The sequence below is a fragment of the Aspergillus luchuensis genome, chromosome 3 (assembly GCF_016861625.1).
Source record: "Aspergillus luchuensis IFO 4308 DNA, chromosome 3, nearly complete sequence".
NCBI lineage: Eukaryota > Fungi > Ascomycota > Eurotiomycetes > Eurotiales > Aspergillaceae > Aspergillus > Aspergillus luchuensis.
In genome coordinates, this window is record NC_054851.1 from 647,876 (window position 1) to 672,133 (window position 24,258).

The window sequence follows — 24,258 nt, forward strand, 5'->3', positions numbered from 1 at the left end:
TTTGGTTCCTGGAATAATCTGAGAGACGATACTGGGTGGATAATAACATATTTACTGGAGATACACGGACTCGCGGTCAGCTTCTGTTGGTTAGTTGGGCTGGTCGCGGACGACGCTACGGACCGAGCCAGTACGAAGTTTAGACTAGTACCAAGGGGACTGTCTCCGGGCTTAACGTGCATGTCTCAGTCTTCACCATAGGCTGAAACACTTGAACTTATCGGACAGAGAGCACTAGGCTAAGGAAGTTGGTAAGTCAGAAAGCCTAGTCATGTCCGTGTAGGAAATGGTGTCGTTGTCAGTGGGCTGTACCCCATCTTGTTGTGTCACTGTCAAGTTGGTAGTGGTAGAAGACTAGACAAGGTAAGTAAGCGTGCAACTTGAGCATTTGGATTGGTAGGTGTCAGCTGGCTGAAGAGTCAGTTCATTGGCTCACATCGCGTGCGCGGACCACCCTGATTGTGACGGTGCAGAAGACCTGCATGTATCCCACACCAACCATGCAGCTAGCTTATAGTCTTCGACAGCAATTTTGAGGCTTTGCGCCCCATCTTTTGGACTTGTCTGACAGCGGTATGCGTGCAGTGCCCTGATGATTGTTGGGGAAGTGCTGACCACCGGTTATATACTTAGTATGAGTGGTCAAGTTATACTCTTTCATGAGTCGCAGTGTTAGGACGTTGCTTAAGTGGCAGCAAGATGCCAAGTGGTGAGGGGTCATCGACTTGCAGGGATGTGCACGAGTAATGCAAGCTGACCCGTCTGCTCCCTCATCATGGCGTCGTACTAGTGCACCGACCGAGTCGTCGCCTCTTCTCACCCCGCTTGATTAATATAAAGCAGACGGGTCAGGGTAAATTAATGCCTGTCTATATCAGTACCCCAGTCGCAACTTCAGCGCTTGCGAGCCATATCGACTTAACCATGGTGTCCTCGACGCTGACTGCCGCTCTAGTGGGCGTGTTTTCACATCTTACGTATTTCCGGCGAGGCGAGCATCAACTCTACGGCACCACGTATACGCAGGTTTTCTGTATCCTGTGCGCCACTTCGGTCGCTTACCTGCATGTCTCATGGGGAACCGCATGGCGAGAGGCCCTGGTCACCGTCTCCCTGCATGCAGCATCCTACCTTCTTGGCACTTTCAGCAGTCTACTGCTCTATCGTCTGGTGATTCACCCATTGGGATCGTTCCCAGGTCCATGGCTCGCCCGCGTTTCGGATCTGTGGCTCGTTTCGCAGATGAAGAACAACAATAAACATGTCAAGTTGGTTGAACTGCACGAGAAGTACGGGCCCTACGTCCGTATTGGACCCTCGACTCTATCCGTCATCGATCCCAAGGCTGTCAACAACATTCATGGCCCAGCTTCGCGCTGCTTGAAGAGCGGCTGGTACGACCACTCATACCCCAACAAGTCATTGCAGACAAGTCGAGACCCGGCCGAGCACCAGCAGCGCCGGAGATTATGGAGTACCGCGTTCGGCAGCAAGCAGCTACGCGGATATGAGCATCGCGTGCGCAGGTACCGTCAGCAGCTCGTAGATCGATTAATGGAAAGGGAGGGTCAACCAGTGAATGTGACCAAGTGGTTCGACCTATACACCTATGACGTGATGGGAGACCTGGCATTCGGGGAGGGCTTTGGTTGTCTCGAGCAAGGTGAGTACCATTGGGCCACACAAATCATGATGGAGACAATGGACTTCGTTGGCAGCTACTTGCCCATGTGGCTCTTCCGTATGGTCTTGGAGGTTCCTGGATTGAAGAGGGGATGGTATAAGTTCCTGGATTACTGTGAGATGAGGTTGGTGGAGAGAATGAGGGTGAGCAGTTATCGCAATTGCGTCGCTAGCACCGAGCTGACCAGACAGAATGAGCCTGATGTTCCCGACGTCAGCGCAGCGCTTCTAGCACCCTTCAAAGGCAAAGAGCCCGGGAAGGAGGACCAACAGTGGCTAGGAGGAGATTCACGGCTAATTATCGTTGCTGGAAGGTGAGTGCTCCCGTGAAAGTAGCCAGAGATGTCTGTCTCACGCGGATAGTGACACCACTGCCTCGACTCTTGTTGCTTTATTCTATGAGCTCGCCCACCGTCCCGACGAGGTCGAGAAGCTTCGTGCGGAATTGGCACCATTTGTAAATAAGGATGGCGGCCTTGGAGACTTCTACGACGGCGACATTGGTCACTTGGGACACCTCAACGGGGCCATCAACGAAGCATTGCGTCTGTATCCGCCAGTTCCGTCGGGAGTACCACGGATAATGCCTCCTGATGGCATCACTGTGAACGGAGTGTCCATTCCAGGCAACACCATAGTTATCAATCCAACCCTTGCGATGGGACGGTGTAAGTCAAGCCCGGTGGGCGGAGCGACGAAAAATCCAGTGACTGGACTAACGACGGACCAGCGGAATTGAGCTATAAAAAGCCGCTAGAGTTTATCCCCGAGCGGTGGTACCAGCAGCCCGAGCTAATCAACGATCAATCGGCTTTTGTTCCATTCAACATTGGTATGTGTTCTGCCTGGAGTAGAGAAAACCAGGTTATGATTGTTGACTGACGGTGAATGATTGTGTTTAGGTACTTACAACTGCATTGGCAAGCCATTGGCACTTCAGAATCTGCGCGCAACGGTGGCACATCTGGTCACGACTTTTGATGTGAAGTTCGCGCCAGGAAATGCGGAGAAAGATTTGATCAGACGGTCGAAGGATTGTTTTGTGTTATATCATGATGAACTAGACTTGATTTTCACACGGCGAAAGTAGTCGGGCTGGTGGTGCGCGACCGCCGTTGCTGAGAGTGTCGATCGCACGGGGGGATTTATTACGTCGGTGGTGTTGGGCAGAAGGATCAAGGGTGTTTCAGCTCCACCCGTGTTTCAGAATGCGATGGCAATACGGCAGAGACGAGGCAGTCAGCAAGAAGCCCAAGTACGTAACTAGTTGAAGTCAAAAATAACATTACTTATCTTTGGATGCTCGAGTCAGCCAGGTGGTCGATCTTGCTGCCTGGCTGTGCTGTCACTCAACTAGTACTTACTTTAAGCAGATGGTGGGCACTGCGACTTGCGCATGATGCGCCTCCAATGAGGCAAGGGCGATAGTTGCCAGGCACCGATCCGCTCGATCAAGCTTTCGGGAACGGCGGAACCGCGTTGGCCAGTAGGCCCGTCGAGACCAGGTGAGGAGCCCACCAGGTAGGCAGAACAATGACTGGTAGCGAAGACTGGGCACCATCATGAGGATGAAAAGATATATCCGGTAAACTAAACACAGTGTAGTGTGGTGTAGAAACGTGGAAAGGAAGGAATGCTGCCTGGTCGCGAGAAGAGAGAAGCGAGAAGAGAGAGTCACGACGCGGGTGCTTTCATTCTTCCCTCTCTCTCTCGTGATCGGCGTATCGGCGTATCTGTCGAACAATGCGAATCTTACCGACCACATCCTGGCACTCACCACCAATTCCTTAGTCATTGGTGTTTTTGGTGTTTTTGCTCTTTCATCATTAGACCCACTCTTGTCCCATCAGCTGCCAATCATATACTCTCCAGGCACACCCGCAGCCAATGGGGCCACTCTGCCCGGCTTTTGGGAAGATGCTGGCGTAATTCTAGCAAGCACGGTACCTTTTTAGTTACCATACAGACATACAACGATACTGGCACTGGCACTGGCCGCGTGGGCAACCAGCAAACCAACCCAGTCAGCAGCAGCAACAATCATCCAACCAGCTCGACCAAGTGACCCATTTATAAATAAACAGTGGAGCCAAAAACCGGCTTGAATTTTTCATCGCTGCGGGCTTATCAGCATTCTTATTCCGAACTCCTCCATCCCAGCGTGTCTCATCCATCCCTCCTGTTTCTCTTCTCCTCTTCTCTTTCTGCCGACCGTATATTTACACTCTTACCTCCTTCCTCTCTTCCCCGTCCGATTCCCCGCCCCAAACAAAGTGATACGTTAACTCGGATCCGCTTATCCGCTTTACACACCACTTTATACACATACACTCTGATCAACTCCATCCACCAAATACATCCACATCCGCAGCTAGCATCCAGCACAGACCACGACAATTTGCGATCGCTGAACGCCACCATCTATCATCTTTATCAACAAACATTCGAAATCATATCGATATCTGTCTAGAGTCTGCGTATATACCACACAAGTCGCTTCATCATGACCAAGCTCAGTGATTCGGCCATCATCGTCATTGTTATTGTCGTGTGTCTCGCCCTCGTCTCACTGGGGGCCGCACTCACGAAACAATTCTGGCCTGAGGCCCCCCAACAACGCTACAACTATCCTGCCGAGCAACAGTCCTACATGCGAACGGTCCGTCTGAAGAATCTGGGTATCTTTCAGCGCGAGTCGATGAGTATGCCCGGGAAGATGCCCGCCGCGGCAGCGAGGGATGTAGAGTCAGGCTGTACGTTTACCCGTCAAGTTAACCCTTGCAATCGGAAGATTCGATTATTTTAGATGTGGAACTAACGAACCGCTCGTTGCACAGACTCCGAAAATGAATCATCGCATTACTAGTCGCATCCCTACCTTCCTTATTCCTCCGACGTTTTTTATTGATATCCTCACACTCCTTATCGCGCCCATCCTCGACTCGTTGCCTACTCTCTATCTCTCCCTAAAAGCGAATTCCCCCAGCAAGCAAGCATCGCGATAACCCACTGCATGTACGATTGACGATTACGCATTACCACCTTGATTTTGACTTATTGATTGATGGACGGGACCTGACCTGACTGTTGTGTCTTTGCGCCATGGTGCGGTGTTGAATGGCGTTGTATTATATCCTGGTTTTTTTGGTATATAGGATGCTTTTCAGTTGTTTGTTTGATTTGTGATTATTCATCTACCTTCTTGTTCATTCCTTGAGCTGATTGTTTCGGATGGTGGATTGGAGATACATACCACTTATACATATATACTCCTATACGGTCAACAACGTGGCTTTCAACATACTTCTATTCTGAAGCTTCTCACTACTCATCAATTGCATACATAACACCTATCCACCCCGACTACTCCACATCCTCTCCAATCTCTTCTCCATCTCCACCCCAGGCCAATAATTACACTCCCCCCTCATCTCCCTCACAAACCCCCTCAACCTCTCCCTCTCCCCCTCATCATCAAACCACTCCGCACACACCACCACCGCAAACGACGCAATCACCATCCCAGCAGGCGATTGCCGATTCGACACCGCCACGCCACAAACCTCCCACACAGCCTGCTTCACCTCCTTCTCCATCTCCACCATCATCATACTCCTCCCAGCCCTCACCCCCAACAACAAAGGATTATACATCGCCAACAGAATCCGAATAAACCCCAAACTCTGCGCCGCCACGATATGACATCCATCCAAATACCACCTATTCGGGAACCCCCCACCATCACCACCACCATCATCAGAATAAACCGCCCTAAATGACTCCGGACACATTCTCACCCACTCATCCCTCTTCTCTACCAGCCCCTTAAAAGCAACGACACTCCTCGCCGCCCCCTCATCAAAACAAAACTGAATCACATGCGCAGCCAGTATCAACAACGCATTCACCCACTCATGATCCCCGGACGTAGCCGCGCGCGGAGCAGGATACAAATCCAATATATCCAGCGGAATGCGAAACGGCCGCTGCTGCGTAAACGCCATATGGAATTCCTGGCGCACGCCCACCCAGAACGCACTCTGCCGCAAACCCCAAGAAGTAGAACGAGTAAGCGTCGGCCGGGCCTGCGCTTCAAGAAATACCTGCAAGCCACGGATAGCGGTAGTGGTGGGATGGGGGTGGAAGGGCGCTATACCGGACACCTTATTAGCACGCCACCCCCTTCTATTTAAGGTTTGAAGAGGGAGCTAATACATACTATCCAGTTCCTCATAAAACCTCAACGTCACCACCGCGGCAAGGAGATTCTCATCCAGAATGGCATTCGGCTCGGTGCTCACGGAGCGGAGATGCGCGATGCATCGGTTATGGTAGTGCAGGGTGGAGGGTTCATCGATAGTCAGGCCTTGAGAGAGGCCGTATCGACGGGTGATTTGTAGTTGTTGGTCCTGTGGAAGAGTGCTGAAGTGGCGGGCTGAGGCGGAGAGGACGGCGTCGAGGAGAGGTGGACTTGTTCGCGCGCGTTGGGGAACGATGGTGGTGAAGCTTTGGGAGGGGTCGCCGATATCGAACTGTTGTGTTTTGTCAAATGAGTTGAGGTGGAGTTGGGCGGATGAGAATGGGGACTAGGGGGGTGGGAGGGGATTGGGGTAGGGGTATACATACCCATTTACCTAGAGTTTCGGAGAAATAGCGGAGTAGACAGGCTTCTTCTAGGGTGAGGTGGGCTTGGGGTGTATGTATGATTGTGGAAGAGGGATTGGGCTCGAGGAATGTATTTTGGGACGGTGCGGTGCACGGGATGAGAGGTATTGTTGTAGGGCTGATGAGGGGAGGTGGTGTGGGTGGATGGCTTGCAGATGGAGTGGGTTCATGCTGGTATAGAGCTGCCACGGCGGGTGTCTCGTCGACATACTCGAACGATACATCTGCGTATATGGTCTCAGTATATTATTGCAGTTGCAGGGTATCAACACACCTGATGTGGTTGGACTGCGTTGCTTCTGTCCTCCCGAGGCATGCTCGTATTCAGCGCTCGTGCTGTTGAGGAATCTCAGCTTTGGTCGCACGCGAATGCATCTTCGTCCAGAGATGCGACATCTGGTGCATGCTGGGCGGTTGTCGTCACCTGGTAGTTGCTGTTTAGCTGTTTTGCTTGGTGGGTGAGAGTTTGTGTTTACATTTCAGATGATGTTCTGTATATGATCAAGATATATATTTAGCGTCAGTAGAGAGTCATTGGGACAGAACATACTTCGGCAATGCTGGCTACAATGAGTCAGTTAACTGCCACTCAAAATCGACACTTAGGGTAAACATACCATGGATCGCGCCTTGTGGGCATCAGTTAGCAGGTGGTGGTGGGATTGTTGAGGGCAAGTAGAACAAAGAGCAGACTATCTGTCGAAACGGGAGGGTTCGCCGACGGTTACCCGTTCGGTCAGCAATTCCACCCCCGCATGCACCTTAACTTCATATGCGGGGTTCACCACTTCCTTTTTCACCAATTTTGAACTTCATATTTCAAAATTGATGGAGCTGTTACGTGTTAGTGGACTGTTAGGCCTAGATCTTCCGTTATCGCTTATGGATCCCCGCATTCCGCTTCACACAGACCCTGGATCGGTAGCTAGCCTTGTCTTGTGTTTTAGCGCGTGATGCAATGATATTTACAGACAAAGCAATGGAAATGCCGTATTCTGCTATTTGCATCAATTACCGAGATATGCTACATGACCGTTAGACTTTGCTCAAATGATCCCTGAATCGTGGGGTAGAAACCCTACTCCCTCGTAGATCGGTTCAAAGTGATGCGTAGTGTATGACTTTTGCAGCCTTTCTATAGTAGAAGGGAGCCTGTATAACTGGATAGACCAAATTCTCCGGTCATTAAGGATAATGTCACATTCAATGTTCTCTCTGAGAACCGCAATGATACTGCCGTGGCTGTGGAGCAGCGTCTGCTACAGCAAGGGGGTCAATGACCGCAAAATGGGAGCAAGCATGACCTACCTGCAGTACAAGTAATCAACATACCCAGGATTGCATTCTAGATAGGGTCCAGCTTGCTCAGGCGGATCCCAGAACTACGAAGTCTTGCAGAAGTGCTCTAGGGTCTGCTCGCTGCGACGCATCGCCAACTGGTTGCTGCATGCCACCGCTCTGGGATCATCTCGCCGGCACTAACCGTTTTGAGGTGTGTTCGGCGAGTGCTTCCATTTCGATCGTTGCAGTATACTACTACATCACTGCAGCATCAGTAGCCAGCATTCATAGCTAGAAGGATATATAAGCTGGCTCAATCATACCGTCATTCAAGATGACTTGATTATATAGTAGTGCAATTCACGATTGTTATTGTTATTGAAGATGTACATCCCCGTAATCCTCCTTCTACTCGCCCTTCTCGTCATCTACTACTTCATCCTCCCCATCATCAATTACTTCCGCGACCCTAAAGGCTTTCGCAAATACCCCAACCTTACATTATGGTCCGGAATATCAGACTTACCTCTCGTTTATTATTCGCATAAAGGCATCCGCTACAAGCGTCTACTAGAAGCACACAAAACCCACCCCGTCGTCCGCATCGGACCCAACTATCTCTCCTATGCAGACCCAGAGGCCATCAAAGACATCTACGGCCACGGGACAACCTGTACAAAAGACATATTCTACTCCACCCTCGCTGGGTCACATTTTCACCTCGCCGATGTCGTCGACAAGGGCGAACATGCACGAAAGCGTAAAGTTCTGTCCAGCGCATACGCGCTCAAGAACCTAGAAACCTGGGAGTACAAGGTCGCCGACATGACGCACCGCCTGATCAAACAATTCGATGCAAGATGCACGGATCCATTACCAAAGGACCATCGTCCTCTCGAACAGGACCTTACAATTGACTATCGCATGTGGACCAATCTATTCACCATAGCTGCTATCGCGAACATCGGTCTCAGCGAGGACATCAAATTCCTCGACCAGGGGAATGATCTAATCACATCAGAATCCATGGATGGCAAGACAAAGCGAGTACACTTCCGAGACTGCCTTTTTGCCACTGGCTCAGCAACAGCTACTCTGGTCTGGTGCTACGACTGGTACAAGACCCTGGTGCGAGCAAGCAAGATCCTGTCTCCGACATACAACCAGAAATGGAAACTCAACAACGACTGGGACGGCATCGTCTACAACCGTGCCACGACACGATGGAAGCGTTACCAGAATGGTGAACAGCTTGATGATTTCTTCTCTGCGCTAATGGAAGATAAATCTAATGTCCCTCACAATTTGGAATGGGGAGAGATCGTCGCAGAAATCAGTATCATGATGAATGCCGGGTCTGATACAACTGGGATCTCGCTGAGCAATGTTATGCTTCTTCTCCTGAATAACCCAGGTTGTCTGGAGAAATTACGGCAAGAGGTTGACGGTGTCCTAGACGACGACGAGATCGTTGCACCCTACGACAAAGTCAAGCATCTCCCCTACCTTCGAGCCTGCTTGGACGAAAATCTCAGACTGTTTCCGCCTGTGTCATTTGCGCTTCCGCGACGGACTCCGCCTGAGGGTACCATGATTCTATCGGACCACATCGCGGGTAACACGTCGGTGGGTATGTCAGCATATGTGGTCCATCGCAACGAATCCATCTTTCCGGATCCTGAGGCTTTCCGTCCGGAGAGGTGGCTTGGAGAGAAGGGGAAAGAATTGCAGCCGTACTTCATCCCCTTCAGTACTGGTGCGAGAGGATGTATTGGTCGCAATATTAGCTACCTTGAGCAGACTATTTTGGTTGCTTCGCTGGTGCATCGCTTCGAATTTGCTTTGCCGTATCCGGGGTGGGAACCGGAGAGGCATGAGACGACGAATCTTAGTTCGGGGTCGATGCCGATGAAGATTTGGAGGAGGGAAGGGGCTGTATGAACTGCCTTGACTTGATTTTTCTTGTCAATTAAACTCCTATCCTCAAGAGGACGTGGCGGATAGAAGTAAAACAGCTTAATCAACCGTGAATATTGGGTAGAGGTGAGAGGTTTTGCACCCCCTACCATCTGAATTATCAGAGACAACAATCAAATAAATTCGATATGTTGAAGGCTTCGAGAGCTAGCTGGGCTTTTCTATGTCAATGACGAATACGAATTGCTCCGATGGGATCGAGAGCAGTAGTCTCAGCTAGTAGCTTATGGTTTGATTTATGAGCAGACGAAGCTGGGATCACGAAAGAGGGCTGCCATCCATGCTCAAGTAGAGGTATCATAGATAGTCACTAATATCCCATGATAATGATATCATGGATTGAAAATCCTAGTGATGGCCATAACTAGTCCTCAAATATAAGTCGTGTAAGGATTGTCAATGGGTATCTGTCTAAGAAACAGCCTCCATTATACATGAAGTGGCCTTTAGGAGTGTAAGAGGAGAACATGAATGGTTCTAATGTTATAACTTAGTCTCCAATATTCTAGAAAATAATTCACACAAACGTCCTATGTAACAACCTAGGTCGGCAAACCTACAGGTCTTGGCTTGGATAATGGAAAGACTACATACTGACCTTCTTACGCTCTTTACATCTCGTCTTATTTAGGTGTAGGTACTTTCAGTTTGTATATGTTTATTGTAAAAAGCAGATTGCGAGCCATATGACTGGTGCCAAAGCTCTAGTGAATGGAGCATGACACCAAGCGGAAGAATGATGAAGGACTATGTAAGCATGAAGCAGCTAAGACGAACCATCAGCCCCATGTGATGTTTAATCATTCTCTATCATCTGGTTTATCAAGATGATAGCATCGTATCGGGAAATATATTTAATCGGATAATTCATCGTCATATTTGCTGCGCTTTTTTCCCTTTTTATAACTACTGGCTGCAAGCGTAATGAGTCCCAGCCGGTTGAACTTGCCATTGATCATTGATAGGTCTTTATTCGAGACAGGCTCTACTGGCGATTGCATATTCAATGCCTTTAGAAGATCACATCCCAGAACTCGGGGAACACATTTTCCTTTCGATGCCTGTCTTTCACACCTCGCCAGAACAGCACTGTTTATCCAGTTCACAACAACATTCCAGTCTTGTTCCTTCTTTACCAACAGTTCCCAGACTGGCAGGTACTTATCAGGATAAACATCAGCCACCGCTGTGGGCAATGAGCCCCAAACCCTAATCAATTGACCAATTACTCTAGGCTCTTCCTCGGCAGATAAAGTCCACAAGTCCCAATCCTCATCATAGTGGTCTCCAATACTATCACTACGAAGCTCAACTTCGCGACAAAACCTTCTCTCCAGCTTTATCGCTTCTTCCTCCAAGGCAGTTGCTAGCATCATGGTCAGCCGATAATAATCAGCGGAGCGATTGGAGACCTCATCGAATGAACTAGCTTTGCAGGCCTCTGAGTACATGTCCATTTGGCAAAGATCTGTCATGATGTCTTCGGACCAAGCTCGGATGGTATCGGCGGGGACCTGAGAGGTAGATCCAGCATTTGCATTATCCTTCTCCGGCTGAGACTTGAATAAACCCTTGGAAAGGTCGGGTTTAGTTCTATGCTGTGGTGCGTGTTCCGTTCTCTTCTTCATAGCTTCATGTTTGGCCCGCCTGGCATTCTGAGCTTTCTTGGCTGCCTTTTGGCGAGAGGTTTTGGGCCATTCATCAGCGGCTTCGGAAGGCATTGTTGTTGTAGTGTATTATCTTCTTTCGTGGATTGAGGAGAATGTTTCTGTAGTTGCGTGAATCAGGTATGGTAGAGGTAGGTGGCAAGGAGAGGGGGAGACCTGGTGTTGAGGAGACGAAGAGGGCAAGGAGGAGAAGGGGGAATTTGGGGGTATATATAAGCAGAAGCCTGAGGTTTCTTTGTGGTATTCTCACTCAAATGATCAGTATACCTTCACTAGGCAATGATGGTGGCTCTCAATTGACTTCCTGGGTTGAATTATAGTATCCATTAAGTCAAACCCGGTCTCTACTTCGACCTTTCTCACTTATCTGTTATCTCGACTTCAGTCTTTGGAGTACAGGTCCATAACTTCATTGATATCGCCATAATCTTAGATATATAAGAGTCAAGTAGCTATCATATTGTAGCCCATCATCCATCGCCCCAATAGAGTGACCATTCTCCATCACTCCACCTACTATCCTAGAATCCATAAACATCCTACTCAAAATCTGTCCGCGACGTAACCCCGTCCCACTCATCCCAAACCCTCATCAACTCCTGACAAGTATTCCTCACAATACCAAACGTATCTGACCCCAATGGCAACCTCAACGGCAACTCCATCCCCTTACACCTCCCCTCCCCCTTAACAGCCTCAACCACCAACTCAGCACCCTTCCTCGGATCCCCCGGCTGATTGCCACTCCATTCCAAACAACCATCATACGCTCGCTGATTCATCTCTTCATACTCCGGCAAGCGATTTGGATTCCGGTACTGAATTACCCCAGCTGCCATGACCTGCGTACGAAAATGCCCGTACGTCAAAATCGACACCCGGATATTGAACGGCGCCACTTCCGTCGCCAGAACCGGCACCATACCCTCGATCATCCCCTTGGGGCCTACGTAGGGCCCCGCACAGGGAGCGGCATAGTAGGTGCCTACGGAGCCGGAGAAGAGGATAGTTCCGGTCTTGCGGGCACGCATGCGGGGGAGGAGCGCGCGGGTGAGGGTGAAGGGGCCGAGGGCGTTGATGCGGATGGAGTTGAGGAGGAAGTCGTCTCTATACCTTTTTTCAGTGAAGATAGTTATAAACCCAAGAGTGTAGGGACATACGTCATTTCTTCGAAAGTAGATATGTCAATGTATCCCGCGTTGTTGACTAGAACGTCTATCGGTCCGTACTTGTCCCAGATGTCTTGGGCTTGTTTCTTGATCTCTTCCTCCGGAGATGCCATATCAAGTTCGTAGACGGCTGCACCGGCATCTTTGAGGGAGGAGAGACGGTCGGTACCGCTGACACCTTTGCTGCCGCGGGCTGTGGCTATGGCTTTATCGCCCTGTTGATATTGTTTAGCTCTCACTTTATGGCGATGTCCTCGGGGAGAGAGAACCCTACCTTATCAAGAATAGCCCGCACTAAAGCCTCCCCCAGGCCAGAGGAGCAGCCAGTAACAAGCCAGGTGAGTTGCTGTCCGGCCATTATGTTATGAAGCAGAGCGCAGCTGGAACGATACGATGGAATTTTTCAGCCTCGCTCAGTTTCCCGGGTCTTTCATATATGAGTTGGATAACATTCATTGAACCCCACCTTTAGCTTGGGTAGCATTCGATCTGAACAGGTAGTACTGTCTGACCGGTTAGCCAATTGGTAGTCCTAGAGGGGTCGGATTCAGTTTCCATACCCCGCTGTTAGATTGGACGCCTTAGACTTGGCCCTGTACGGATCATATGCGATGTGGAACCCTCTACGATGCACATTGGCGTTTAGCGTAATGCAGGGACTATGCATCTTCATGGCAGACGAGGAATGGGATCAACGTAGATGACGTCAATACCTATCAGGAAAGAAGGTGACCTTGGATGAAGACGGACACCATGGTTGTCGAGCCCGCTATGCTTCTTTAGGGTCGGGCCGAGGTCAGCCCCAGCGCCACCATCATTATTATTACTACCATCACCGGCACCACAACTTTCGACTATGCGTTCGTACTTCAGCATGAATCCGGTCCTTAAGGTAAGTAGGTCAGGATTTATTTGCTGCTGACGGGCTCTTAGGGGAAGGTGGAGTTTTATGGAGCGACAGAGATGTTTTGAGAAGTTAAGCAAAATGAGGTATCTTCTTTGCAAACATTATGTTCTCAAGTCCCAGTAAAACAAGCAAGGTATCAACATGATATCAGAACCAATATACAACCACTAGACCTAAACCCAGCCAGCCAGCCGGCCACAAACATCAACAGAGTAAGTAATCAGTAGAGTGAGACAAGAGAGATCACTCCACAATCTCAAACTTCACATCCCTCTCCACTCCAAACGTCTCCTTCCAATCATCCCACAACCTCGTCAACTCCTGCACATACGTCTCATGCAACTTATCAACATACTTCTCATCCATATCCCACCTCTGCTGCACAACCTCAATCGGCTTGCCGACAACAACATTGAGTGGCTTCCTATGCGGACAAAACAACCCAAACCTGCCTTTCGAAAACGCAACCTTGTGACCGACCGCAAACTCCCACGCTCTCGCGACCAACCCTAGTGCCGACGACGACTTCGTATCAATCAAATCAAACAACTCGTTCTCTCCAAACGCAATAACAGGGACTAGATCCGCTCCTGTCTCGACCGCGACGCGGACGAAGCCCTTGCGGATCTTGATTACAATCCCCATGGTGCCTGGCTTGGCGATGTTATACTCACGACTCCCGCCGACAGTGATTGCGATGGAGCGGCCCATGCCTCGCTCGTCATGTCCACCGCGAGTGAGGTGCTTGATGCACGAGGTGCGGGAGACGCCGCTGGCCCCTGTCGCGAGGAGGTATTCCCGCAGAAAGGGTTGATAGAAGAAGCCGTCTTTGACGAGCAGAGTGTTGGTTAGTCCTGGGAAGAGGGAGGAGAAGCCGACGCTGTCAGCGGCAAAGGAGCCAAATGCCCCGCGCAGGGCAACGCCGTGCGGGTGGTAGCCGAAAATGTATTTTCTTCTTGGGGATAGAGGAGCAGAACGGTAGAGGGTGAGAGGGAAGTATGAGGCAAAGGCTTTCCAAACGAAGGAGGTGCGGAAGGCGTCGTTGCGGTAGGGCAAGGTGCCGGATTTGTGGGCCATGGAAAAGTATTTGATGTAGAGGATGTAGAGGAGAACGACCAGGCGGAGACGGGGAATCAGAAGGAGAGAGTAGCCTAGGAGAGGGAGGTGAAACCAGGTGGTGCAGAGGAGGGTCATGAGAACGGATTCGGCCATGTCGGTTAGGAAGGGTCTGTTGGTTTATTAGAATAAATCTTATAGCGTTGTTAGAGTGGGAGAAAGGAAGGAAGGGAACTTACTTGGATGCGCCTTTGCCTTCGGTCTTGGGCATCTGGGCAGTTTGGAGGGTTTGGCCTGCACGATTCTTGATCTCGTACAATCGTGGTTGATTCTCTGGGTCGGCTTCAGGGATGTGGATCGCTGTCGCTTTCTCCGGGTTACGTGCCAATTCTGCAATCTTTTCTGCAGCGGCGACACGACCTTCTTTTTTACACAACTTGGCAATTTCGGTTGCCTTTTCCTTGTAAGAGCGGTTGCTCATCACCTTCAGTAGTCCTTTGCTCAACTCTTTAGCGCTGATGTTGGGAGCCCGGCTCTTGTTGCCGTACACTCCAATGCCTAGCCATTCCGCCCGAGCAGCGTTCTCGTAGCAGTCTTGCCAGGCTGGAAGGACGATATGGGGAACGCCATTTCTGAAAAGGTTAGGATACAGCTCAGGATACGAATTTGAGGATCAACTTACTGAATAGCTTCGTACCACGAGTTGGCACCGCCGTGGTGGACGGAGCAGACGATCTGGCCGGTTTGCAACATGGCCATGGGCTCCACCTCAAACCACGGGCGGATCAGCACGCTTCCCTCGTCGGTCTCCTTCTTGAGAGGCTCGATGGAGCGGCTGTAAATGTCGTCTTCATCATGTGGATGCTTGGGCAGCTTCCACAGGATCTGCACTTTCTCGCCCTTCCAGGCGTTGAGAAATCCCTTCAGGCCAGTTGCAATCTCCTCAGCAACCTTGGGATCAGGTGCATACAAGGTTCCGAGATTGACGAGGATAGTTGGGGCCTGCTTCAACCACTTGTGCATTTGAGGATCCTGCTTCTCGACCGAAGCGGTGGGAAGCAGGATTGGCCCAGCCGGGAGGATATTCTCAGGCATCTTGCTGAATGGCCAGTCCAGCTCTTTCAGGCCTGGGGAGATGTGGTATCTATCCGGACGCCAGGCGTCGGCAAACGGAAAGCGACCGTGGATCTTGTGCTTGATGCGCCATTCACGGATCTCCCGACGTCGTCCACTGCCATGGTACATCTTGGCCGTCTTGAGGACAGCCATGATTGTTGAGCGGGATGAGATGCCAGGGGATGGGGTAGGGGAAGCCAGTTCCAGGTCTGTTATATTAGCAATTGACTAATCATACAGAGGGAAGATACTCACAGGGGGTATTTCCATAGAGCAGCCGAGTTGGGTTGCATTCCGAGCACAATGTGACTCAGGGAGGTTGTATTAATCAGGATGGCTGTATGGCCCGTGTTGTAGGCAGCATCTCTGCCTTGAAGGAAGAAGAAGTCAATTGCAATCGTCGAAGGCTTGACCTCCTGGATGATCTCAACGCAACTCTCATAGATGTCAACGTATTCCTCCTCCGTCCAACCCCAGATGTCTTCACACAGAGACTGGAAGCCAAGGACAGCACCATGGTAGCCCGGGGGGTGAAAGGCACCACGCTTGCCTGTGCGGATAAAGACATCGGTGTTGGAGGGACCCCTTACAGGGTGGAAATGAATACGCGACCGGAAGGACTCGTCATAAGCAGGTGCGTTGTCTGCCAGAAGTTTCTCCACCCGGCGCTCAAGGACCGGGAATGAGCCAATATGGACTTCAACGTCTCCTTGGACGAGGAGCTCGTGCGTGATTGCCAGGATGATGTTCGTTTGACCATGTTCGCTGTTGGCCAGAAAGAGGACTTTGGTAGGTTGTTTGGACATGGTAGAAAAAGGAAGTATGCTCAATGCCAGCCCCGCTGGTTGAGCAGTCAATTATAAGAAAAGAAAGATTCAAGGTTCAATGATTGAGAGAAGCTTCGAAAAGAGGGTGAACGAATGACAAGAGGCGGATTGTTAGACGAAACCGCAGTGAAACAGATGGACCCTGACACTACTTAAGGCACATTCAGGGTCCGCCACAAGGACCCTTTTAAACTCGTGTTCTTGTGATACGTGCTGACTCCGCATTGTTTGTGGTTAATTGAGATAGGAGGTGCTTGGCGGAGGAGTTGAAAATTCACCCAAAATTGAGGAAATTGGGAAGGGCGCCGGCGGAGTTTCAAGCAACGCGACCACAAATCTGGGGGTTTAGCTCCAACCCTAAACCCATCAGAACATACTCCCTCCATCCATGGTTCCACGTCGCATCAGGATCGACATGTGAGGGCCACACCCTCCAACAGGATCACCTGGTTCGATCAAGCCTCAGATCATCCTCAGATAACGGCGACTTCCCGAGGAATTACCGTGAATGGAACCTAATCCGACAAGGTTAAATGAGGTAAACTAAAAAACACTGGCGGAATTCCCAACCATCCATCGGCTGACCCCTGCTGTTCTGCATGCCGGTCACAGCATTGGAGACTGTAGGATGGAGAAGGACGATGGAGAAAGGAGAACCAGAGCGGATCCCAACGAACAGTTGCCCTCATCCTCCGCATGGCGATGGTCGGCCAGATCATAAATAGACCAAGTCTGAACTTTCCTGCTGCTGCTGTTTGACCAGATCCAACTTTCACTCTCTCGTTTCACTCGTCAAAATGGTGTTTGCGATGGCCTTGCCTTCGGGCCAAATGCCCGAGATTAACCCTAGCAACCTGTCCCTGCCGGTCATGGCGGTTGTCATTGTATGTCCCGCATTAACCTGGTGGTAGAGTGTTGGCTAATTGTCAGGTCCCTTGGATCTTCATTCTTTTGATCAAATTCCTTCCTAAGGGTCCTACTATCAAGGGTGTCCCGGGCTCCTTCCTCGATCTTTTTTGCTGTGGTGTAGGTAACCTATCTTTACGTGACCTATCTCTTCCTCTAACAACATACAGATTGCTACCAAGCTCAACTTTGTCACTGGACGGAGTGCACACTACTTCAACTCCCTCCATGTCTCATACGGTATTTTCCTCTTGACCGGTGCATTCTGATAGCTACTAACTCGAGCAGGAAAAATTGTCAGGTTCGCCCCAGGACAAGCCACCACCAACACCATCAAAGGTCTTCGTAACATTTATGGCGCCGGATCTGGCAAAGGCAGCACCTTCCTCAAGACCGGCTTCTACAAGGGCATCTCTCGCCGCAACATCTTCACGGCCAGCGACCCGGTCTACCATGCTTCCGTTCGGAAGCTGTTCAATCCCTCCATGACTCCCAACAGCATGCAAGCTCATGCAAACGTGGTTCTGGAGTGTACCTCGCGCCTCCACGATGTCATCAATGCTACTCTTAAGACCACCGACACCATCAGTCTCAACCGGCTGCTTTACTGCCACTCCGTGGACACCGTCTCCGAAGTGCTCCTTGGCAAGTCCTTGGGCTGTTTGAAGCGAGGCAAGCCGTACTTCTGGACCGAGCAGCTCAGCCGCATCTTCTTCTGGGCCACAATCCGTGACCAGTTTGCTGGGTCTGGAGTCCCCACTATGATCAAGATGATGCTGCGCTACTTGATCCGGAAGGGTGTCCGCTCTCGTGCAGAGCAGGCTCGGATGCGACTCATTAACGAGTAAGCGGATTCCCACAGTAGCGTGTTTGACACAAAGCGCTAATGCAGGTTATAGGCAGTTGACTGCGTCCCACACCCGTCGCGACATCATGGTCGAAGTGATGGAGAGAGCCGCCACCAGTGACCTGCCAGTGGATGAAATTGCCGAGAATTTCTCAGCCATCATGTTGGCTGGCTTCCACACCACTCAAAACGCTCTCTGTGCCACCATCTACTTTGTTCTGACACACCCTGAGGCCCATGCCAAGCTGATCAGCGAATTGCAAGCGGCGTTCGCCTCCCCTGAAGATGTCTCTGGAGATGTCGCCGCGAGCCTACCCTACCTGAACGCCATCATCACGGAGTCTCTCCGTCTGTACCCACCAGTGCCTCTTGGAGGCCCGCGCGTCTCACCGGGAGCCTATGTTGACGGGACTTACATTCCAGCCGGGGTAAGTGGCCTGACATGACCTGCTCGAAAATTGAGTTTGCTAACCAGCCAACCCGTCACAGACCGAAATTTGCACATCCTTGTTTGCGCTACATCACAATCCGGAATACTTCAACGAACCATATGAGTTTATTCCTGAGCGGTGGACAGACCCCGAATCCACCGACAAGAAGGAGGCAGTTCAGCCCTTCTTGGTGGGAAGCCGGTCCTGCGTTGCCAAGTACTTCGCGAAACAGATGATGCAACTTACTTTAGCGTCATTCTTCATGGAATACGAGGCAGAGTACATTGGTCCTGTCAAGGACTGGCAGCGGGAGAGTCGCTGCTATGCCTTCTGGGAGGTGCCCGATTTGAAGCTGAAGCTCCGGAAGCGAGAGGCTATCTAATATGACCCCCAACTTAATTCTTTCTATCACGAAAATTCCTTTTACCTTGACATGTTTCTTTCTTTTCAACTCTTTAACCTTTTCTCTTCACCCACTTTCTTTCATTTACACTTTGTGGATTTAAGATTTGATGCTATACCCAGATTAAAGTTTTGGTGCAACACCATAGTTTCCAATATAACATTAAGGAACGAAAAATTTTTAAAGTTTTCATCCGAGGAATTTGATCCATCAAACCGAGGTTTCTTACAAGAAACTTAAGGTAGTTAGCTAAGCTAGTGTAGAAAACGTGCTAAGACCAACCTGTACAGGGTCCAATGGCATCTGCCAGTCAACGACTTCAAACGGCGGCGCGGGACCCAAATTTGAGTCAACTCCCACCGGTCCTCACCCAACCCCAGTTTCAACAAGATGCGCCCGCACCCACACCACGAAACAAGCACACATACCCGTAGCCAAGGCCGGTAGAATTGTCGGAGTGGTTGTAATATCCGACATACGGATCCGCGGCTGAAAGGGTTGAGGTTCCAGGCATGAGTGCAGCAACACATGGTTATCTCGCAGCCCTAATATTGGGTTTCTGGCCTTGTGCCTGACGATCCCGTTCGGCTTGAAACGCTGGGTTCCACACGGGCCATGTCCCCGGTTAACCCATCTTTGGTCTTCTGATAATTAGAGTTCCTGCAAGTTCACTACGAACTCGTGCGCCGATGGATGGGTGGAATGCGAATAAGGATGGTCGGGATCTGCTGGGGATCCGTGGGATTCGCTGCAGTTCACCTCGGGCTGTGTTTACCATTTCTGAGGTTTCAAGTATAGGGGTTTTCTTCTTCCTTGTTTCTGGATTTCTTGGAGATTTTATGATTTGTTTCTGTTCATGTGACGGATAGATTGGATCCGGTCTCTGTCCGATTGAATTTGGACTGGGCATTCTGTTGGGCTGCGACTCGTCTGATCGTTGTGTCATCTCTTTCTCTTGGATTGTTGCTTTTCTTGCTACAATACACTAATAGTAATGTCCACTTGATGGCGCATGCTGGTAGTCACCATCCGTCGACATCATGAAGTGGAAGGAGGACATTTGCCTGGAAGAACTTCCTAAGGTGAGTGTCAGTATCCCCATGCTATATGAAACCCACTGTACAACTGACACATGCCACAATAGTCTCCGGGCACAGATAGCACTGCCATCTCCCTGTCCGACGTCGAGAAGGACATCCTCGACAAACAGGTGAATGCGCCCACATCTGAGCCAGGCTTCTTTGGCATCTATCGATATGCCAGTCGCTTGGACATATTCCTTATCATCCTCAGCTCGATCGCATCTGTAGCAGGAGGGGCTGCTCTGCCTCTGTTCACCGTGGGTACATTTGTTCTCTATCTTCAGCATTGTCCTAACCATCATAGGTCCTCTTCGGCAACCTCACCTCAACCTTCCAAGACATCGTCGCCGGCACTATCACCTACGAGCACTTCCATAATGAGCTCAATCGATATGTTGTTTACTTTATCTACCTCGCCGTCGCCGAGTTCCTAACCATCTACATTGCGACCGCCGGCTTCATCTACACCGGTGACCATGTCGTCCAGCGCATCCGCGTGGAATACCTGCGCGCCATTCTGCGCCAGAACATTGCTTTCTTCGATAACCTGGGAGCCGGTGAAATTACCACCCGCATCACGGCAGACACAAACCTGATCCAGGATGGAATTTCTGAGAAAGTCGGCCTGGCGCTGACTGGTTTATCCACCTTTGCTACGGCATTCATCATCGCCTACATCAAGTTCTGGAAGTTGGCCTTGATCTGTAGTTCCACCCTTATTGCCCTGCTGGTTATCATGGGCGGAGGATCCATGTTTACCATGGTGTATAGCAAGAGATCGCTTGACTGTCAGGGTCGTTGCGGTAGTTTTGCCGAGGATATTCTTGACTCCGTGCGGACAGTTGTGGCCTTTGATGCTCAAAATGTGCTGGCTGCCAAGTACGATGCCCATCTGCTGGAGTCTGAGGGGCCTGCCAGAAAAGCGCAGATTACCTTTGCCATTATGGTGGGTGCTCTGCTCTCTTGCATCCATCTAAATTATGGGTTAGGCTTCTGGCGTGGGAGTATCTTCCTCGTGCATGGAGATAGTGGTGTCCAGGCAGGTGATATTCTCACCATCCTCATGTCCATTATGCTGGGATCGTACCATCTGGGCAACGTTGCCCCGAACACTCAGGCCATCTCGAATGGTGTGGCTGCGGCATCCAAGCTGTACAGTACCATTGACAGGCCGTCACCCCTGGATGCGTCGTCAGATCAGGGTCTGAAGCTCGGCCACATCAAGGGCAACATTGTCCTGCAGAACATCAGACACGTGTATCCGTCGCGGCCTGAGGTCATTGTTGCCAATGATCTGAGTGTTTACATCCCAGCTGGGAAAACGACAGCATTTGTTGGGCCCTCGGGATCCGGTAAGAGTACAGTCATCGGTCTGATCGAGCGGTTCTACAATCCCGTTGCTGGACGAATTACCCTCGACGGACATGACCTGCAGACCTTGAACCTGCGCTGGCTGAGACAACAAGTCTCTCTAGTATCTCAAGAGCCTCGGCTCTTTTCCGCCAGTATCTACGAGAACATCAAGTTCGGGCTGATCGGGTCCGACTTTGAGAATGAAACCGAGGCACAGATTACCAAGCGGATTCACGATGCTGCTCGCATGGCCAATGCACATGATTTTATCATGGCACTTCCCAACCGGTACGATACGAACATCGGGTCCTTCTCACTGTCTGGTGGCCAGAAGCAGCGTATCGCTATCGCACGAGCGATCGTCAAGGATCCACGTCTGCTGCTGCTCGACGAAGCGACTTCAGCGCTGGACGCAAAGTCGGAGGAGATCGTGCAATCAGCCCTAGACAAGGCCACCAAGGGCCGTACAACCATTGTCATTGCCCATCGCCTCTCCACGATCAAAGACGCACATAACATCGTAGTTCTCGTCAACGGCCACATCGTCGAGCAAGGACCACATGGAGAGCTGATGGACCGGAGAGGCGTCTACTGCGACATGGTCGAAGCCCAGCAGATCAAACAGCGGGACAAGAAGCGGCACGAGTCGATGACATTCTTCTTTGACGACGACTACGCCACTTATCCCATGGATGATCAAGACATCCTAAGCGATGATGGCTCATTAGTCGGGCTCAAGTCCGGCAACAAAAACCAACGACCTCGCAGCCGAATGTCCATGTTCATACCGCCGCTGCCGACAAAAATCAAACAGACCTTCTCCCTGTGGTCGCTATTCAAATTTTTAGCATCATTCAACCGCCCTGAATGGCCGATCATGTCCCTAGGTCTCGCTGCCTCCATCGTCGCGGGAGGCATTCAGCCCTCTCAAGCCGTGCTCTTCTCCAAAGCCGTCAGCACTCTCAGTCTCCCGCCCTTTGAATACCAAAAATTACGCCATGACGCCAACTTTTGGTCCCTGATGTTCCTCATGATGGGCATGATTACCCTCTGCATCTACAGCCTCCAGGGGACCCTCTTTGCCTACAGCTCTGAGCGCATGATTTACCGCGCTCGCAGCCAAGCCTTCCGGGTTATGCTGAACAAAGACATTTCCTTCTTCGACCGCGAAGAAAACACCACCGGTGCCCTGACCTCCACACTCGGCGCTGAAACCAAGCAACTAGCCGGAATCAGCGGCGTCACACTGGGCACCATCCTCATCGTCTCTGTCAATTTGGCCGCCTCCCTGGTTGTGGCCCTAGCAATGGGTTGGAAACTCGCCTTGGTGTGCATCTCCGCTGTCCCAGTACTCCTCGCCTGCGGCTTCATTCGCGTCTGGATGCTCGACAAAATCCAGCGTCGCGCTAAAACTGCGTACCAAAAATCAGCTAGTTCCGCTTGTGAAGCAGCTTCCGCTATCCGCACGGTCGCTTCTTTGACTATGGAACCGGAGGTGCTGCAATCCTACGAATCGCAGCTCCATAAACAGCTGCGAAGCGACATCTTCCCCATAATCAAGTCCTCTGCTCTGTATGCTAGCTCTCAGGCACTACCTTTCCTGTGCATGGCGCTAGGGTTCTGGTATGGAGGCTCCCTACTTGGCAAGGGCGAGTACTCCCTGTTCCAGTTCTACGTCTGCTTCAGTGAAGTTATCTTCGGCGCGCAGGCCGCAGGGACGATCTTCTCTCACGCCCCGGATATGGGCAAGGCCAAAAACGCGGCTGTGGAGTTCAAGAAACTCTTTCGCAATAACAACCCCACCGCTTCCGCTATCAATAGCTACCGACACGGGCCTCCGGTCCACGTTGCTACCATGCAGGGAGAAGTTGAGTTTCGCGAAGTGTCATTTCGGTATCCCACGCGTCTGGAACAACCCGTCCTGCGCCACTTGAATCTCACCGTCAAGCCAGGGCAATATGTCGCTCTGGTGGGGTCGAGTGGTAGTGGCAAAAGTACTATTGTTGCCTTGTTGGAACGATTCTATGAAGCGCAGGTGGGCGAAATTTACATTGACGGGCGGAACATCAACGCGTTGGACAAGAAGTCCTATCGCAGTCATTTGGCGTTGGTCAGTCAGGAGCCATCGCTGTTCCATGGTACAATTCGAGAGAATATTCTCCTTGGTTGTACAGATAAGGAACATGTGTCGGAGGATATGGTGGTCAAGGCGTGCAGAGATGCCAACATTTATGATTTTATCATGTCGTTGCCGTGAGTTCCCCTTCACTTCCTCTACGGTATATGCGGTTACTGATGAAGAAACAGACAAGGCTTCGACACCCTCGTTGGCAACAAGGGAGGCATGTTGTCAGGTGGGCAGAAACAGCGTATCGCTATTGCGAGAGCGTTGATCCGTAACCCCCGCATATTGTTGTTGGATGAGGCGACTTCCGCGCTGGATTCCGAGTCGGAGAAGGTGGTGCAGGCTGCGCTGGACGCGGCTGCAAAGGGGAGAACCACTATTGCGGTGGCGCATCGTTTGAGTACGATCCAACGAGCAGACATGATATATTTCTTGGAGCAGGGAGAGGTAATTGAGTGTGGGACACATAAGGAGTTGTTGAGGCGCAGGGGACGGTATTATGAGATGGTCAATTTGCAGACTTTGAGGTGATTATACCAGCGGCTTGGTGGATGGTAAAGGGATATGCGATGGCGTCAATGGTAATGTATATTAAGGGTGTAATGGGGAATAATGGATTTATTTCGAACTTGTACATATTCTTGGAAGGAGTAGCGTTTCGAATAGCAATTTATCCTCGGCGAAAACTATCGGAGATAAGATAAGGATCGTCTTGCACTAAACCATATCCATAAAAGTATTTACTGCATATGGCTAGTACGGG

At 50.7% G+C, this 24,258-nt stretch overlaps 10 protein-coding genes across 10 annotated transcripts; 5 read left to right on the forward strand and 5 right to left on the reverse strand.

The window, feature by feature from the left end:
* Positions 1-861: 861 nt before the first annotated feature.
* Positions 862-2,773, forward strand: AKAW2_30215S (cytochrome P450; the record flags this gene model as incomplete). The annotated part of the gene is made up of 4 exons (XM_041686704.1): positions 862-1,997; positions 2,047-2,351; positions 2,414-2,515; positions 2,586-2,773. 4 exons carry the CDS (start codon positions 862-864, stop codon positions 2,771-2,773), a joined length of 1,731 nt encoding a protein of 576 aa, XP_041540662.1.
* Positions 2,774-4,186: 1,413 nt separating this feature from the next.
* AKAW2_30216S (uncharacterized protein) lies at positions 4,187-4,549 on the forward strand (the record flags this gene model as incomplete). The annotated part of the gene is made up of 2 exons (XM_041686705.1): positions 4,187-4,436; positions 4,521-4,549. 2 exons carry the CDS (start codon positions 4,187-4,189, stop codon positions 4,547-4,549), a joined length of 279 nt encoding a protein of 92 aa, XP_041540663.1.
* Positions 4,550-5,033: 484 nt separating this feature from the next.
* On the reverse strand, positions 5,034-6,988 carry AKAW2_30217A (Zn(II)2Cys6 transcription factor; the record flags this gene model as incomplete). The annotated part of the gene is made up of 7 exons (XM_041686706.1): positions 5,034-5,833; positions 5,903-6,215; positions 6,310-6,572; positions 6,623-6,772; positions 6,825-6,839; positions 6,899-6,912; positions 6,966-6,988. 7 exons carry the CDS (start codon positions 6,986-6,988, stop codon positions 5,034-5,036), a joined length of 1,578 nt encoding a protein of 525 aa, XP_041540664.1.
* Positions 6,989-8,013: 1,025 nt separating this feature from the next.
* On the forward strand, positions 8,014-9,570 carry AKAW2_30218S (cytochrome P450; the record flags this gene model as incomplete). Its single annotated transcript, XM_041686707.1, has 1 exon — positions 8,014-9,570. One exon carries the CDS (start codon positions 8,014-8,016, stop codon positions 9,568-9,570), a length of 1,557 nt encoding a protein of 518 aa, XP_041540665.1.
* Positions 9,571-10,460: 890 nt separating this feature from the next.
* On the reverse strand, positions 10,461-11,327 carry AKAW2_30219A (uncharacterized protein; the record flags this gene model as incomplete). The annotated part of the gene is made up of 1 exon (XM_041686708.1): positions 10,461-11,327. One exon carries the CDS (start codon positions 11,325-11,327, stop codon positions 10,461-10,463), a length of 867 nt encoding a protein of 288 aa, XP_041540666.1.
* Positions 11,328-11,812: 485 nt separating this feature from the next.
* Positions 11,813-12,800, reverse strand: AKAW2_30220A (uncharacterized protein; the record flags this gene model as incomplete). The annotated part of the gene is made up of 3 exons (XM_041686709.1): positions 11,813-12,380; positions 12,434-12,657; positions 12,717-12,800. 3 exons carry the CDS (start codon positions 12,798-12,800, stop codon positions 11,813-11,815), a joined length of 876 nt encoding a protein of 291 aa, XP_041540667.1.
* A 792-nt stretch (positions 12,801-13,592) lies between these two features.
* On the reverse strand, positions 13,593-15,674 carry AKAW2_30221A (uncharacterized protein; the record flags this gene model as incomplete). The annotated part of the gene is made up of 3 exons (XM_041686710.1): positions 13,593-14,577; positions 14,645-15,037; positions 15,088-15,674. 3 exons carry the CDS (start codon positions 15,672-15,674, stop codon positions 13,593-13,595), a joined length of 1,965 nt encoding a protein of 654 aa, XP_041540668.1.
* A 98-nt stretch (positions 15,675-15,772) lies between these two features.
* AKAW2_30222A (uncharacterized protein) lies at positions 15,773-16,327 on the reverse strand (the record flags this gene model as incomplete). The annotated part of the gene is made up of 1 exon (XM_041686711.1): positions 15,773-16,327. The coding sequence occupies one exon, from the start codon at positions 16,325-16,327 to the stop codon at positions 15,773-15,775; it is 555 nt and encodes a 184-aa protein (XP_041540669.1).
* Positions 16,328-17,145: 818 nt separating this feature from the next.
* AKAW2_30223S (cytochrome P450) lies at positions 17,146-18,914 on the forward strand (the record flags this gene model as incomplete). The annotated part of the gene is made up of 5 exons (XM_041686713.1): positions 17,146-17,232; positions 17,425-17,494; positions 17,543-18,098; positions 18,154-18,529; positions 18,591-18,914. The coding sequence occupies 5 exons, from the start codon at positions 17,146-17,148 to the stop codon at positions 18,912-18,914; spliced, it is 1,413 nt and encodes a 470-aa protein (XP_041540670.1).
* Positions 18,915-19,975: 1,061 nt separating this feature from the next.
* Positions 19,976-24,026, forward strand: MDR1_1 (putative ABC multidrug transporter; the record flags this gene model as incomplete). Its single annotated transcript, XM_041686714.1, has 4 exons — positions 19,976-20,017; positions 20,080-20,274; positions 20,322-23,623; positions 23,678-24,026. The coding sequence occupies 4 exons, from the start codon at positions 19,976-19,978 to the stop codon at positions 24,024-24,026; spliced, it is 3,888 nt and encodes a 1,295-aa protein (XP_041540671.1).
* Positions 24,027-24,258: the final 232 nt, after the last annotated feature.